This window comes from Furipterus horrens, unplaced genomic scaffold, assembly GCF_987537825.1.
Source record: "Furipterus horrens unplaced genomic scaffold, mFurHor1.1.pri manual_scaffold_41, whole genome shotgun sequence".
NCBI classification, from domain to species: domain Eukaryota; kingdom Metazoa; phylum Chordata; class Mammalia; order Chiroptera; family Furipteridae; genus Furipterus; species Furipterus horrens.
Window position 1 is genome coordinate 86208 of NW_028327211.1, and position 14046 is coordinate 100253.

Below are 14046 nucleotides of genomic sequence, written 5' to 3' on the forward strand. Positions count from 1 at the left end.
TATTCATTGTTTAATGGAACATATTATATTTAAAATTCATTGTTATTTATCTAAATTTCAAACTTGATTGGGGGTTACATTTTTGTGTTTACTAAATCTGGCAACCCTGGACTGGCAGGAAAGAAAACAAATACAGTTCGGTATGCATTACTACTGTTATTGAAACAACAGGGTATTGAGGACAGGGTGTCAGGCCTTATAGTGAACCTTCTATAGGACTTGAAGAATCCTTCACGGGGTACTGTGGAAAATACAAGGTTCGTGTTGAGTCTTCATGAAATTTATATTTAGCTGTATGAATGTGGACAGCAGACATCAAAATAACAAATATCTCAGAATTCAGTGAGTCAGATATCACCACCTACCTAATATACTAGAAGTTACACATTCTAATTTTTAAGGTCACATTAGATTTTTTGCTTCCAAATCTCCTGGAAAATAGTTGGGTTTGGATGGAGGATGGTCTCACCTCTTAACTGTTTATAATGAACAGAAATCAAATCCAGCAGGTCTTTTTAATTGATCAAGTTCATAGTACTTAATGAATGCATGAGCTTTACAGGCTTTACAGGGTAAAAATACCCAAGATGAATGAGAACTAGCTTATTATCTTAAGGTTATAACTACACCTACAGAATACAAACTAGAATTATAGTTAAATTTGAACAACCTCTCTACCCTCAATTGAGTAGTTCCAGGATAAACACTGCTTTGGAGATTGTATTTTCCATTCTGTTCTCTTCCTGATCATGCAAACTAGAAAATATCCAAACACCCACTTTATACCACAGTATACATGGGCTCCATACATACTGTAATTCTTTAAATGGAATTATATATTAGAATAATTAAACGTACTACATTTCTTAAAAAGGAGTGAGGTGGTTTTATCAGCATAGTTTACGGATGATAACAGGGAGTCGGGCAGCGTAGGCATCAGTTTTATTCATCAAAGCTGCTTGTAGAAAGTGGCAGAATTTGAGTTGGGCTTCTAGGGTGAGCCAGCTATGAAGAAAAAAGAGGGGTCTCAGTTATAATGTGGACTATGTTCCTGTAGCCTGCACAGCTCTCCTTCCTCCTCACTAACAGAACCCAGGCTTTGTGCAAGGAGCAATGCATCCAGATTCCAAAAACCAATTTTCCCAGTTTTCCTGATATAATCAGGAGTTCCTGGGTAGCAACTGTTTAAAGAGATGAGGGACAGCTTAGCAAGTGCACCCTCCTATCCTTTGACCTTCTTATCTTGCTTAGAACGTAGATATGAGGGTTCAGGAAGCAAAGCCATTCTGCACCCTCATCAAAGCCACACATTAAAGATGACATGGTGAGGCTGCTGTACCACTTACAGACTGCCTACTCTCCACGGAATATGTAGGTAAGAAAAATAAGCCCCTGGTGGCTGAGACACTGTAGTCAGATTTCTGTTACCTGCAGCCAAATGAAAGACCTAACTAAAGCAGTTGCTTCAGAGTTAAAGGAGAAAGGACGCCTAAGGGCTGGGTAGGAAAAGTCATTCGATGCCCAACAAGTTTTTACTTGTCACCCTCCTAGTGAGTGACTTTTGAAGAGCACACATAGGGTATAGGTCCTATCTGTGATTATTGATGTTGTTGCTCAATACGTGGGGATATTATTTATTACATTTTTATTTGTTTCTACATTACGCAGCCCACTATAGTAGTTATGGGCTGGCACTGGGACAAAAAGGATCCCAGAGCTGAACAAGGAAAAGAAGGGGCTTAGTCCTTCAGTGAGGCCACTGGCTTCTGCCCCCGCCCTCCACAATCTGTGGTGTCACCGAGGAAGGTGATCTGGGGGTAGATTCCTACTGGATGCTCCAAAGGGAGGAAAGAGGAAGCTGGCCACACCTCCGAAGAACAATGCATAGCGCCCAGGACAACCACGTTGAATTGGCAAGAGGGAGACCAAAGTGTCCTGCCAAAGGCACTCATTCTTAATGAGGAAATGAAGGGAGGACAGTGTTGGGATGGGACGATGCCAGCAGTGGAGTTCTGTGGTGTGTCCCTACTGCCAGAGGGACACACAAATGACAGCCTCATAGCCAAGAAGGCCAGCAGCCCCGTGCTCCCGCACTCTAGCAGGGGTGGCAGGAGGCAGGCTGCTCCTTACAGATCTGACGGCCCTGGGGATGACAGAGACAAACAGGACTTGGAACAACATCACACAAGGCGAGCGGCTGTACGGGACTTTGGTGCGTGGGCATACACGTAGGTGACAGAGAAAAGTGCTGACGAGACCCAGCTGTATCTCCGTCCCTGTCTGTCAGGCTCGCTCCCTCTCTGTTGCAGCCATACTGGCCACATTTCAGTTCCTCTGATCGGCCAGCATTAATCCCTCTTTCTTCCACGACATCCATGGGGGACCCACCCCCACACCCCATGGGCACCTCCGCAGTTAAGGACTATTCATCTATCAAGTCTCACCGCCTCACTTTCTAAGGGAACCCTTCCTAAATCAACCTGGCTGGACCAAGTTCCCCTATGGGATCCTTTCCTTCACAGCACTCAATTCAGTGCAAAATCGTACGTACGTGAGATCATCTGATTAACATCTCTCTTCCCCACTAGACCGAAAGCTCCAAAACAATAGATCTGTGCCTGTCCTGTTTGCCACCATATCCCCACTACTGTGGTGCAGAGCCTGGCATAGAGGAAGTGCTTAATCTTTACACTTAATAAGGGAATTTTACAAACCAGACAGTCATTGCTAAAGTGAAGATGAGAATCCTCACTATCTCACAGACTTCGGAGGTCTAAATATTTGAGTACGTTGTAAAGCATAAAGTGCCATTAAAAAATTATTATTGTTATTAAGAAAGCTGCTGAGATTATGATTCCAAATAAATGATTTTGAAGAAAAGGAACCAAAAACATTCTTTTTTCTTTTTTTAAAGGCTTACCTGAAACTTTTTCCTCAACGCCCTTGTCATTACTGGGGTCAGTCCAGTTCCTGTTTCCACATTTTCTTTATTGGTAAGTGGGGTCCCACCTGGGCTCCTGCAAAGGTAATGAAAATATCAGAAACTGTGTTTTATACCAATTACCAAGTGGATTTAGAAAGCATAAAGATAAGAGAGCGTATTACCTTTCTACATCGACTTTTCTAAGTAGTTTCCGCAGCTCTATCTGACTTTTACCAGGAGTACTGATAAAATAAAGGCATCAAAGTTAGCACTTGCTAGATTTTATCATTTTTCCCAAAGCAAAGCAGTCATTTTTATAGGCAACACCCTAAAAAGTAGTTCTATTTGGTACGTTAATAAATAGCAGCAGAGAGGACTTCCAGCCAAGATGGAGGTATAAATGTACACACTGTGTCTCCTCACAACTAAGAAGAAATTTACAACCACTTTAAAACTAAAAAAAAAAAAAAAAAAACAAACAGAAAATTGACACTACAGAGAAATTCAGCAAAGAAACAAAGAAGAAAAACCAGCCAGGAAGGTAGGAGGGGCAGAGCCGGGACAGAGAGAAAGAGAAGCGGAGCAGCGGCTGCGGGGGCACCTAGCAGTAGCCATGGTGAAAACACAGTCCGTTTAAACGCAAGAAGCAACCCAGCCCCAAACCAGACCACGCAGCTTGCGGTTCCAGCACTGGGAAATATAAAGCCTCACTGCTTCTGACTGTGAAAGCAAGTGGGGGCTGGAGTGGAGGAAGAAGCTACTAGTCTCAAAAAGGAGGCAGCTTGCTTAGTACCGTTAGGGATAATGAAGCCAGTGATTCTCAAACCAGAAGGAGATAATTAACAGATGAATCGTGGAAAGGGGGCGAGGAAATTACATCCCCCAGCTCCTCACACATATCTCTGGGATCAAAAGGAGGAAGACTGTCCTCATCAAACACAGAGAAATGGGAAGATGTAGCAAGATAACTTTGCAAATAAGTTGGAGATAGACCTATAACTAGATTAATCACACCCTGAATTAAGTAGTTAATTGTGTTCGATTGTGAACCTGGATTAACCAATAATGGAGAAATGGGGAAGAAGGAGAGGGGAGGGTGAGCCAATCATGTTAGGGAGGGGGAGCTAATCGCATTAGTATAAAACCAGTTTTCTTTGTCTACTTCATGCACACATGCTCCTGGCTGGTGGTGTCCCCGACTCTGCAGACTCATGAATAAATGCCTCGCTTTGCTGCTCAAGTTCTGTGTCCCGGTGTTTTATTGTGAGCATTTCTCATAGTATGGGAAGGGGGAGAAGTGCCTGGAAAAGCAGCAGTGACCAACACTTTTCCCTCTCAGACCCCTACCCCAGATACAGTGCCAAAACACAGTGAAACAGATGCCAGCGCTAACAAATACCTAAGGCTCCGCCCTCTATAATGTAAGAAGTGTGACAGCCCCACCCAAATCACAGAGGCAATCACAGAAAACTGTCATGATGAGAAGACAGAGAAGTATGGCCCAGAGTGGGGGCAGATTAAGGTCCCAGTGACACAACTAAGCAACAAGCAGATAGCACGCCTAATGGATGAGGAGATGGAGAGCTTAACAGATGCACAGTTTAAGGCATTGGTGGTAAAGATGCTCACAGACTTGACAGCAAAGGTTAAACAAGAGGGGAAAGAATGAAGGCTATCCTGGCTGAAATGGAGGAAAATCCATACGAGACAAGTGGTGAAGGAAAGGAAACCAGGGTTCAAATCAACAAATTGGAACATAAGAAAGAAACAGTCAACCAGTACAGAAGGAGGACATGAGAATTTTAAAAAATGAGAGGAGGCTTAGAAATCTCTGGGACAGCTATAAACGTGCCAACATCTGAATCATAGGGTTGCCAGAAGATGAAGAGGGAGAGCAAGAAATTGAAAAATTATGTGAAAAAATAATGAAGGAAAACCTCCTTAATTTGGGGAAGGAAATGGACATATGGGTCCAGGAAGCACAGAGAGTCCCAAACAAACTAGACCCAGGAAGGACCACACCAAGACACATCATAGTCAAAATGCCAAAGGTTAAGGATAAAGTAAGAATCCTAAAAGCAGCAAGAGAGAAGAGGAAAATTACCTACAAAGGGGTACCTATAAGACTGTCAGATGATTTCTCAAAAGAAACTTTGCAGGCAAGAAGGGACTTGCAAGAAGTATTCAAAGTGATGAAAAGCAAGGACCTCCAACCAAGACTATTCTATCCAGCAAAGCTATCATTTAGAATGGAAAGGCAGAGAAAGTGCTTCCCAGACAAGGTAAAGCTGAAGGAGTTCACCATCACCAAGCAATTATTATATGAAATGTTAAAGGGACTTATTTAAGAAAAAGAAAATCAAAACTATGAACAGTAAAATGAAAACAGTATCACAACTATCAACAACAGAAGCCAGGGAACTGAAACAAAGGAAACCAAGCACAGGCAGAGCAGGAACAGGATCATAGGTATGGGGAGCATGTGGGGGGAGCTCAGCTGGGCGGGGAAAGGAGGAGTGTGGGGGAATGGTGCAGGGATTAAGAAGCATAGTAGGAGGGTGTGGAATGGACAGGGGGATGTTGAGAAGAGATTTATGCACGACCCATGGACATGGATTAAGTGGGGGGAACTGCTGGAGGGAGGTAGGGAGCTACGTGGAGGGGAGCAAAGGGAAAAGAAATTGGGACAACTGTAACAGCATAATCAATAAAACATACAAAAAATAGCAGTAGATGCTAATAAGAGCATAAGATGATTAATAATTCTTATATGAAATACCTTTTAACTTAGTAATTACATGGGCAAAAATCCATCTTAGAGAAAAACTCAGCTATGCACATAGATGATAGACAAGAATGTTCATTGAAGAGTTACAGAAACAAAAAATCATAAACAACGTAAATGTCTCAAAATAGGATTTTATCTATGAAATTTACATATAATAAACTATGTATTAAAGAAGTAAAAATGATTCTTTAAACTAATTTTTAATAAGCTGGGGGAAAGCTCATGACACATTGAATGGGAAAAGTCATAACTACCTACAATATGATTAGGCACAGGTATGGACACATATATAACAATATTGCCTTGATTCTAAGATAGACTAGTTTTCATATTTTATTATTTCTGAAATTGAGCTGTTTTAAATTTTATTTTGAGGTATAAGTTACTAAAATTCTTGATAGTATTTTACCCCTGGAAGACTGTTATTAAATTATGTTGTAGCTCATAATAAACAATAATTATATGCCTAGAGAACTATTACAACGATAAATAATGGTATGTTAACAGTGGCAATCTTCAATGATATATTTATTTGGATGATTTTTTTCTTCTTTGAACTTTTTTATAGATACCATTTTTTCTATACTACACATATATAATTCTTAAAATGAGAAAAAAGCAAAAAAATCATTCTTTTAAGTACTGCCAGAGCATGACATGGTGTAATTCCTTACATTAAGACATTTGTCACTCGAGTCGATAACATTTTGGAGTTGGGCTTCAGGGTGACACGCTGCAGGTCAGAGACTGTAACTAGTGGATTCCGTGCCTTTGGTGTTGCAACAAGCTTTAATCACAAAATGAGACATTATTAAAAACACATAAAAAATATTCAAAATGTAAACATGCTGAAACAGTGCATATTTGAGTGCTAAGCATGTGTAAGATATACCCATTCCTCCACTCAAATTTTTATTTCAAAGCTACAAAGTACCTGTATGTCTCTACTTCTTCGTTCAGACTAATGGTTGGTACATGAAACGGCCTAATTAAGTAATTTTGGAACCTACATATTTTGTCGCAGAGATCCACAACTACTTAAATAAGACATCAACCACTTACCTTGAAAGAGCTTCTGTACATAAGGCTTATATTTTATTTCCATAAAGGGATAACCAAGCTAATAACTGAAAGACTATGTGTATGGTCAATGATATCATACCTTCTTCCTTTCATCAAAACTCTGTGTTTTCTTTAATTTCACAGTCTGTAGATCTTTAACTGTTATCTGCATAGGTCCATCTTTTTTTAATGGTCCAGCCTTAAAACACATGGAGAGATTAGAATTCAATTTGGAACCATGACACCTAGTCAAATGCAAATGCAAATATAGTTTTTAAGGACCTAGAGTTAAAAGTTAACTCTTATTTACCCTAGGAACCTATCAAATTTTTTTCACTCAAACAAGAATGATACTGTTTTCACTACCCAGAGATACGAAGGCTATTGTAAGTATTCTTCAAAAGGTACAGCTTTGATAGTAAGACGGGCTAGTTCCCTGCTACCAGGCATCTTCCTCAGCGGTCATTATACACTAGGACAGGAGTTGAGGTAGTTCTTTGACTCGAAGTGAAGTTTACCTGAACTACATAAAAAGATGATTCAGTTCCCATAAGCAAAAACACATAGTCAAAGAGGTATACATTAGGGTAAATGTAGCCATAAGCTTGCTCTGGCTTTAAATCAGCGATTATAAATGAAATGTATCTACGGTGGAAATTCAGATTTTAAAACAGGGCCATGCCTATTTTAGCGATTCACAAATATTCCAGTCCCCTTGGAAAATAAGAAAATCTGAAGGAGACTGGGTCTCCAACCTAATAGAATTGTACTTTAGGACCCTCCGACTCTTTTTATTCTAAGTTCATTCACTAAGCCATCCTCTGTTCTTAATTTGGTTTCCCAGGGAGCTTTTCCTTTCGGTTAAAAGATATGCTCACAGTTTTCAAGGGAAACAAAATGGTTTAGTTGAAGAAAAAAAAAAAAAAACAGATATGCTGAGAAACCAACAGAAATCTTCCACTCCAACAAGTTTCATTTGTGTATTCTTACAAAAAAAAAAATCACTTTCACTTCTATATACAACTTTTGTGAGTTCCCAGTGGACTGTGTTTTTCTAAACACAATAATTGACATAATTAAGATATGGAATAGAAAAAAATATAGCTTTCCTGTCCAAGTCCTTAGCCCAGTTTAAAGGGACACGTGTCTTTACTGCTCCATTACACACTGACCAATACACCCTTTTACTAGGTGGTTTTACCTGAAGTACTTTAGTGAGATTGGATTTTCTGAGCAGCAACGGCGCTGTGGGTGGTGGAGGCGGAGGCAGAGGCGGCGGCGGCGGGGGAGCAGGAGGAGGAGGAAGAGAGCCCGCCGGCTGTAGCAGTGCGGCAGGAACAACGGCCCGGGATTCTCCGGGGGGCGTCAGCGCACAGGCAGGCACATTTGTAAGTTTACCGCTCCTGTAACACGTTTGACCACAGCTTGGACAAGAATTTTCTGAGATGATCTGAAAGAAGACATTACATCTAGCAAAGGAATACCAGATTAATTTGCTTCTTGTAGCTGAGAATCATTAAAATAGTCGCTCCTATACTGAACACCTTCTCAGTATACCCTGTGCTTCATAATATTTTCATATTTAACACATGCTTGTTTGTTCGTTCATTCATTCATACCATGGGTCAATGTGAGCCCTGCCTGCCACCTCACGGAGCTGACAGTCGGGTGAGGAACACAGACACTAAACGCACACAAATAGAGTCAAAGCCAAACAAAATAATAACTCAGTAGGAGTGATGAAGTGTGCTGAGAGCACGGAGAGTGAGAAGACCGGGGAGTAACCGTTAGCCACAGTCTCGAGAACAAATTCAGATTTACCAAATGAAGGCAGATACGGACTGGTGAAAGGAGGTTCCCAGCAGAGGGAAAAACACTTAGCAGCCAAGAAAACAGTATATTTAAGGAATTGATAAAAAGGCCAAGGGCTGTAACATGACTCTATGAACTGAATTTTGTATGTCCCCGACCCCAATCATGTGTTGAAGTTTCAACCCCCAGTACCTCAGAATGTATTTGGAGATAGCGTTCTTTAAAGAGGTGATTAAGTCAAAATAAGGCTGCCAGGGTGGGCTCTCATCCAATTTGACTGGTGTCTTTATTAAAAAGGAAGTTAGACTATACAGCAAACACCAGGGAAGGTGAAAACACCATGTGAGGACAGTGTAAGAACGCAAACAATAGTCAGAGGCCTCAGGAAAAAAAACAACTACCAACCAACGTTGATTTCAGACTTCTAGCCCCCAGAACTGTGAGAAAACAAATTTCTGCTATACAGGCCACTCAGTCTTTGCTACTTTGTTATGGCAACCCGAGCAAACGAATACAATGACCCCGTGAAGGAGAATGGTGTATTAGTTTCCTGTGGCTGCTGTAACAAATTATCACAAACTTGGTGGCTTAACATAATCAGACTTCATTTTCTCACAGTCCTGGAGCCTAGAAGTCCAAGATCAAGGTGTCAGCAGGGCTGTGCTCCCTCCCAAGGCTCTTGGGAAGAATCTGTCCCTTGCCTCTTCCAGCGACTGGTAACTACCAGCACTCCTGGGCTGAGGCCGTATCCCTCTGATCTCTGCCTCTGTGGTCCCACTGCTCCTCCTTTTCCACGTGTTCTGCTCTGTGTGTTTCTTTTATAAGGACATTTACCATTGGACTGAGGGTCTACCCAGGTAATACAGAATGACCTCCTCAACTCAAAATCCTTAATGTTATCTGCAGAGACCTTTTTTTTTCCCAAATAGGGTAGTATTTACAGGATCCAGGGATTAGGGCTTGGATATTTCTTTTTGGGGGCCACCATTCAGCCCATTACAGATGGCATCATTCCCGTTTCATAGATGATGAAACTGAGGCCTAGAGGTGTGAGGTGATTTGTCTTCCCCCCTTTGGCTAGTTCATCCTGAGGTACACATTCTGGGGAAAGGAATATAACCCCAGAAACTTCTCTCCAAACCAATGAGTGTAAAGTTTATTCTTTGAGTTTTGGTTGTTGAGAATAGAGGCCTTGCTTAGGAGAGTCTGGAGAGGGTAGATAGTTACAGGGCTTTCTCCTGCCTCTATCAGTCAAGGACGGCAGAGAGGGGGCATGTAACGTGGGCGGTCGGCCCCACGGCTGATGGAAGAGCTGAGAAGCACACCGGGGACGGTGAGGCAGCCCGGAAATCAGCAACGGCAGAAAGCCATGAGCGCCCTGACGCTGGGGGCACACAGCAAAGAGCAGCAGAGCCAGCTCTCCGGAGCTAGGTTAACCCAGAGAACCAAGGATGCGGTGGACTCCCCGTGTGGGAGCCGGAATCTGAGAGACAACTACGACCACTGCTGGAGAAATTACCCAACACAGAGAATGAAAGGGAAAAACACCCCGTCTTCCCCCTCTGTCCAGTCTCCCATCAGTGTCTACCGTTAGCCCAGCACCACGGAACCAGGGGACACGGAGCGTGGGAAATACGGCCCCCAGCGGTCAGCATCCCTGCAGTGCGTGGCAGAGCCTCCAAGTTTTCAGGGACGGGTCTGAGGGCAAACAGGTCCAGGACTAGCGCTCTCCTGTAGCCATTCCTTCTTCCAGTGAAAGCACCTGGGGACGCCTGTGGGAGACACCCCCCCTCCCTCCTTACCTGATCCCAGACTTGTCTTTTATCCGACGGTACTGACCTTCAGTGCTTCCTGGAGCTTGCACAGTTCACTTTCCAAAATGCAAAACCGTTGTTGCAGACTCTGAAGTTCTCGTCGGCAGAAACGGGAAGGAATGATGGTGTCTTTCAATACATCTAAACTCTAAAATTCAAAAATACTCAAGCTTGACTCTCATGAGCAACAAGATAAGGACAAGGCAAGAGGACAGGAAAGTAGTACGATGTATGTTTTATAAAAACGAAGGCAGGCATGACGCCACAATTTCATCATATCTGGGCTTAGCCTGAGTGCCATGCTGACCTGGGTGGACACGCATAGCAAGTGTGTAGAAAAACCAACCGTATTGCTGAAAACAGGTACGTCGAACCCATACCTGGGCTATGCAGTTCTGGCACCAGCTGTACATAGACCATCCTCTACTTGTCCAAAGTTTTATTGCATCTTTGATACTGGGAAATTTGAAGTTCCAGGATGAGCTTAACCAGCTTCTGCTAAGGGGTATATTTGTTGAAGAAATAACCACTCTGTAGGAAAAACAAAACCAAATAAATTTTTAAAAACTCCTGAGTTGGAACAATAGCCTTTAATTAAACAACAAGCTAGTTTTATAGTATAAGTCAGAAACAGAGGATACCTAATACCCAATTCTTCAGTAAATCCTAGAATTCTAGAAACTGCTTATGCAACAAATATTTGTTGAGTAAATAAACAGCAATAAATAAAATAGTAAATAGGCATCAGGGATTCAGTAATGAACAAAATAGGCAAAAGCGCTACCCTCATGGAGTTTACGCTCTCATGGAAGAAAGGTAAAAATAAACAAACAAATAAGTAGCACATATGGGTTGTTAGTGAATAAATACTAATAAGAAAAAGATAAAGCAAGAGAGGGGAGATGTGACCCTGGCTGGTGTGACTCAGTGGATTGAGTGACGGCCTGGTTCGATTCCCAGTAAGGGCGCATGCCTGGGTTGCAGGCCAGGTCCCCGTTTGGGGGCGCGAGAGAGGCAACCACATCACATGATGTTCCTCTCCCTCTCTCTCGCCCTTCCCCTCTCTCTAAAATAAATAAAATCTTCTTTAAAAATCAGGGGTGGGGGGTGGGGAGGATGTGAAATGTTGGATGGAGGTGAGATTTCAGATAGCAGAGCCAGGGAAAGTCTGACTGAGAAGGGGACTTTTGAGAAGAAAACACCTAAAGGAAGCACGGCACAAATCTGGGAGAAGAGCGTTCAGGCAGGGGCAACAGCAAGTGCAAAGGCCCTGAGACGGCAGCCGGAGCTGTTCTGAGGAACAGCAGGGAGGCCTGGATGACTTGAGTGGAGAAATGGAAGGGAAGAGATGAAGAAATAATGTCAGTCACATCATAAAACACATACAAAGGACTTTAATTTTTACTCTGAGAGAGGAAGACACTGAAGAGCCTTATGGAGAGAAGCCGCATGACATGAGTTTGACAGGCTCACTGCGGAGGGGCAAGGGCAGAGGCAGGAGACCAGTGAGGGGGCCTTCTCAACATTCAGGAGAGAGGAGAGGATGGTATCATGATTACTGCTTTGTTCAGGGTCTGTTTGTCATAATGTTCTTCTGTAAAGACAGCTATCACAACAGTGTGTATAAAACACGTCATTGTGACACCTAGTACTCTTTCAACAACACATTTAAGCCCTGAGTCCCAGTCAATAACTGACCAAACTTCACCAAAACTAAGACGTGAATTCTACTATTATTCCTGTCTTTCATCACTTCATTACCGTATTTATATAATTAAACTGACTAGGAAAACAGAAAATAGATATTGTGCACTTTCAACACACTACCTTGTGATTATTACTTCACTTGAATTCTTAAACTATGGTTGCCACACAAAATTCAAGGATACTCGGTTAAAATTTAATTCTGATAAATAATAAGTTTTAGTATATTATAAATGCTGCATGGGAAAATACAGAAGTATTCATTGTTTATCTGAAATTCAAATTTAACTGGGAATTCTATATTTTAATTTGCTGAATCTAGTAACTTTATCCTAAACTGATGGGATTTTAAATATTTTCTCTGTTCTACATTATACCTACCTTTTTGCTGAGGGTGGTGGAGGGGAAGGTGTAATTAGCTTCGACCGAGAGTGAGAGGCTATTTTTTTCTTTTTGAATAATTTTTTCTCTTTTGTTTTTAGCTTTCCTCTTTGTTGTTTGAACTTAAGCATGATTTCTGTAGAGAAAAAATTTTTTAACATTTTCTTCTTGAAGAATACTATAACATATAGAAAATGTTCGAATCTTGAGTGTATTGTTCAATGAATTATCACAAAGTAAACTAGGACACACCCTGTAACCACCACCTTGATTGGGAAATAGGCCACCACAAGCACCCCAGAAGTCCCCTGATGTAGAGAAAAATTTAAACCCAGATTTAAACAATCTCTAGAGAGACTTTGGCTTTGGCATTACATGACTAATTTTATTTCACTTGTCTCGCTTTTCTTCATTAGGTGACTTTCCCTTTCAATATAACTGAGAAAATAGCTGTAGTTGTTTAATGAATGGTATGCTACTCAAAGGATTTAACGTTCTTTGCCAGTAACATTCATTGAGCATTCACTGTGATAGATGGAGCTGGTAACAGAAAGAAAATTAACCTTTTACTGAATGCCCAGTTACTTTTAGGCACCACATACATTTTCTCAGTGAATCCTCTCTATCCTACAAGACATTATCCCTAAGGAAGAGGATTTTTATTCCCATTTTTATGTAAGAATGCGGCAAGGCTTGGGGTTGAATGATTTGCCCGATGTAATGCAATAATGTATTGTCCTAAGTCCAGACCCCTCAGTCTCCAAGCACCATGTTCTTTCCAATGTTGTGGCACAATAGTTCAGCAGGCGATACACAACGAAATAACAATTACCCCACATCCCAAACCCGGAGGTTTCAAAACATTTATTTCAAAGCACTGTTTAAAACTATCTAGTAGACTTAGATTTCATTCTGGATTCCTTTCTTATGAAAATTAAGGTGGAGCTCCCATGAGGTGAAGTTCCAGAGGCCCTCTCTGGGTTTAGTTAGATGTAGCCCTTGGGGAACAAAGATGTCTTTATTCAAGTAGCAGAACTAAAAATGATCTCAAGGGCTGGTCCTCCTTCCCTTCATACTCACATTTGAATAGGAACAACAGGCCTTTAAAATACACATTCATTTCACTTTGGTTCACCTGGGAACCTTCCAGCACTCGTATGCAGCTCTAAGCTAGCTCGGCTCTCAGGTTCCATTGACAGAAGAACCTGCCCCCGGCCTGCTGGGGGTTGTAAAAACTGAGAAGTGGCCTAATTCCAAGAGCTTTGGACCTGGCAGAGGGCACCCCTAATGGCAATATGTGACAGTGCAAATATCAACAGCCTTCTAGGAGTGAAGATTCTTAACAGCATCTTATTGAATGAATTGGCAGATCTCAAATTAACAGAGCATTCTCCTTCGTCCTTAGAGGCTTGAAAGACACACCAAAAGAGTTTATTTTGTGCTAGGCAGTCAGACAGACAGGAGCAGAGCAAGGACCATGGGCCAGGTACAGTCACCTGGGTGGAATGCAACGGAGAAAAACTGGGAAAACAAAGGACCACGGTCTCAGGGTGACCTTTCCT

General features: G+C 41.9%; 1 protein-coding gene across 1 annotated transcript; it reads right to left on the reverse strand.

The window, feature by feature from the left end:
- Positions 1 to 1945: 1945 nt before the first annotated feature.
- LOC149990015 (proline-rich protein 11-like) lies at positions 1946 to 10888 on the reverse strand. Its single transcript, XM_090265705.1, has 8 exons — positions 10780 to 10888; positions 10425 to 10547; positions 7975 to 8223; positions 6874 to 6972; positions 6386 to 6498; positions 3106 to 3165; positions 2921 to 3017; positions 1946 to 2143 (listed from the first exon to the last, which is right to left on the reverse strand). The coding sequence occupies exons 1-8, from the start codon at positions 10810 to 10812 to the stop codon at positions 2096 to 2098; spliced, it is 822 nt and encodes a 273-aa protein (XP_090121831.1). The 5' UTR covers positions 10813 to 10888; the 3' UTR covers positions 1946 to 2095.
- Between the last annotated feature and the right edge of the window lie 3158 nt (positions 10889 to 14046).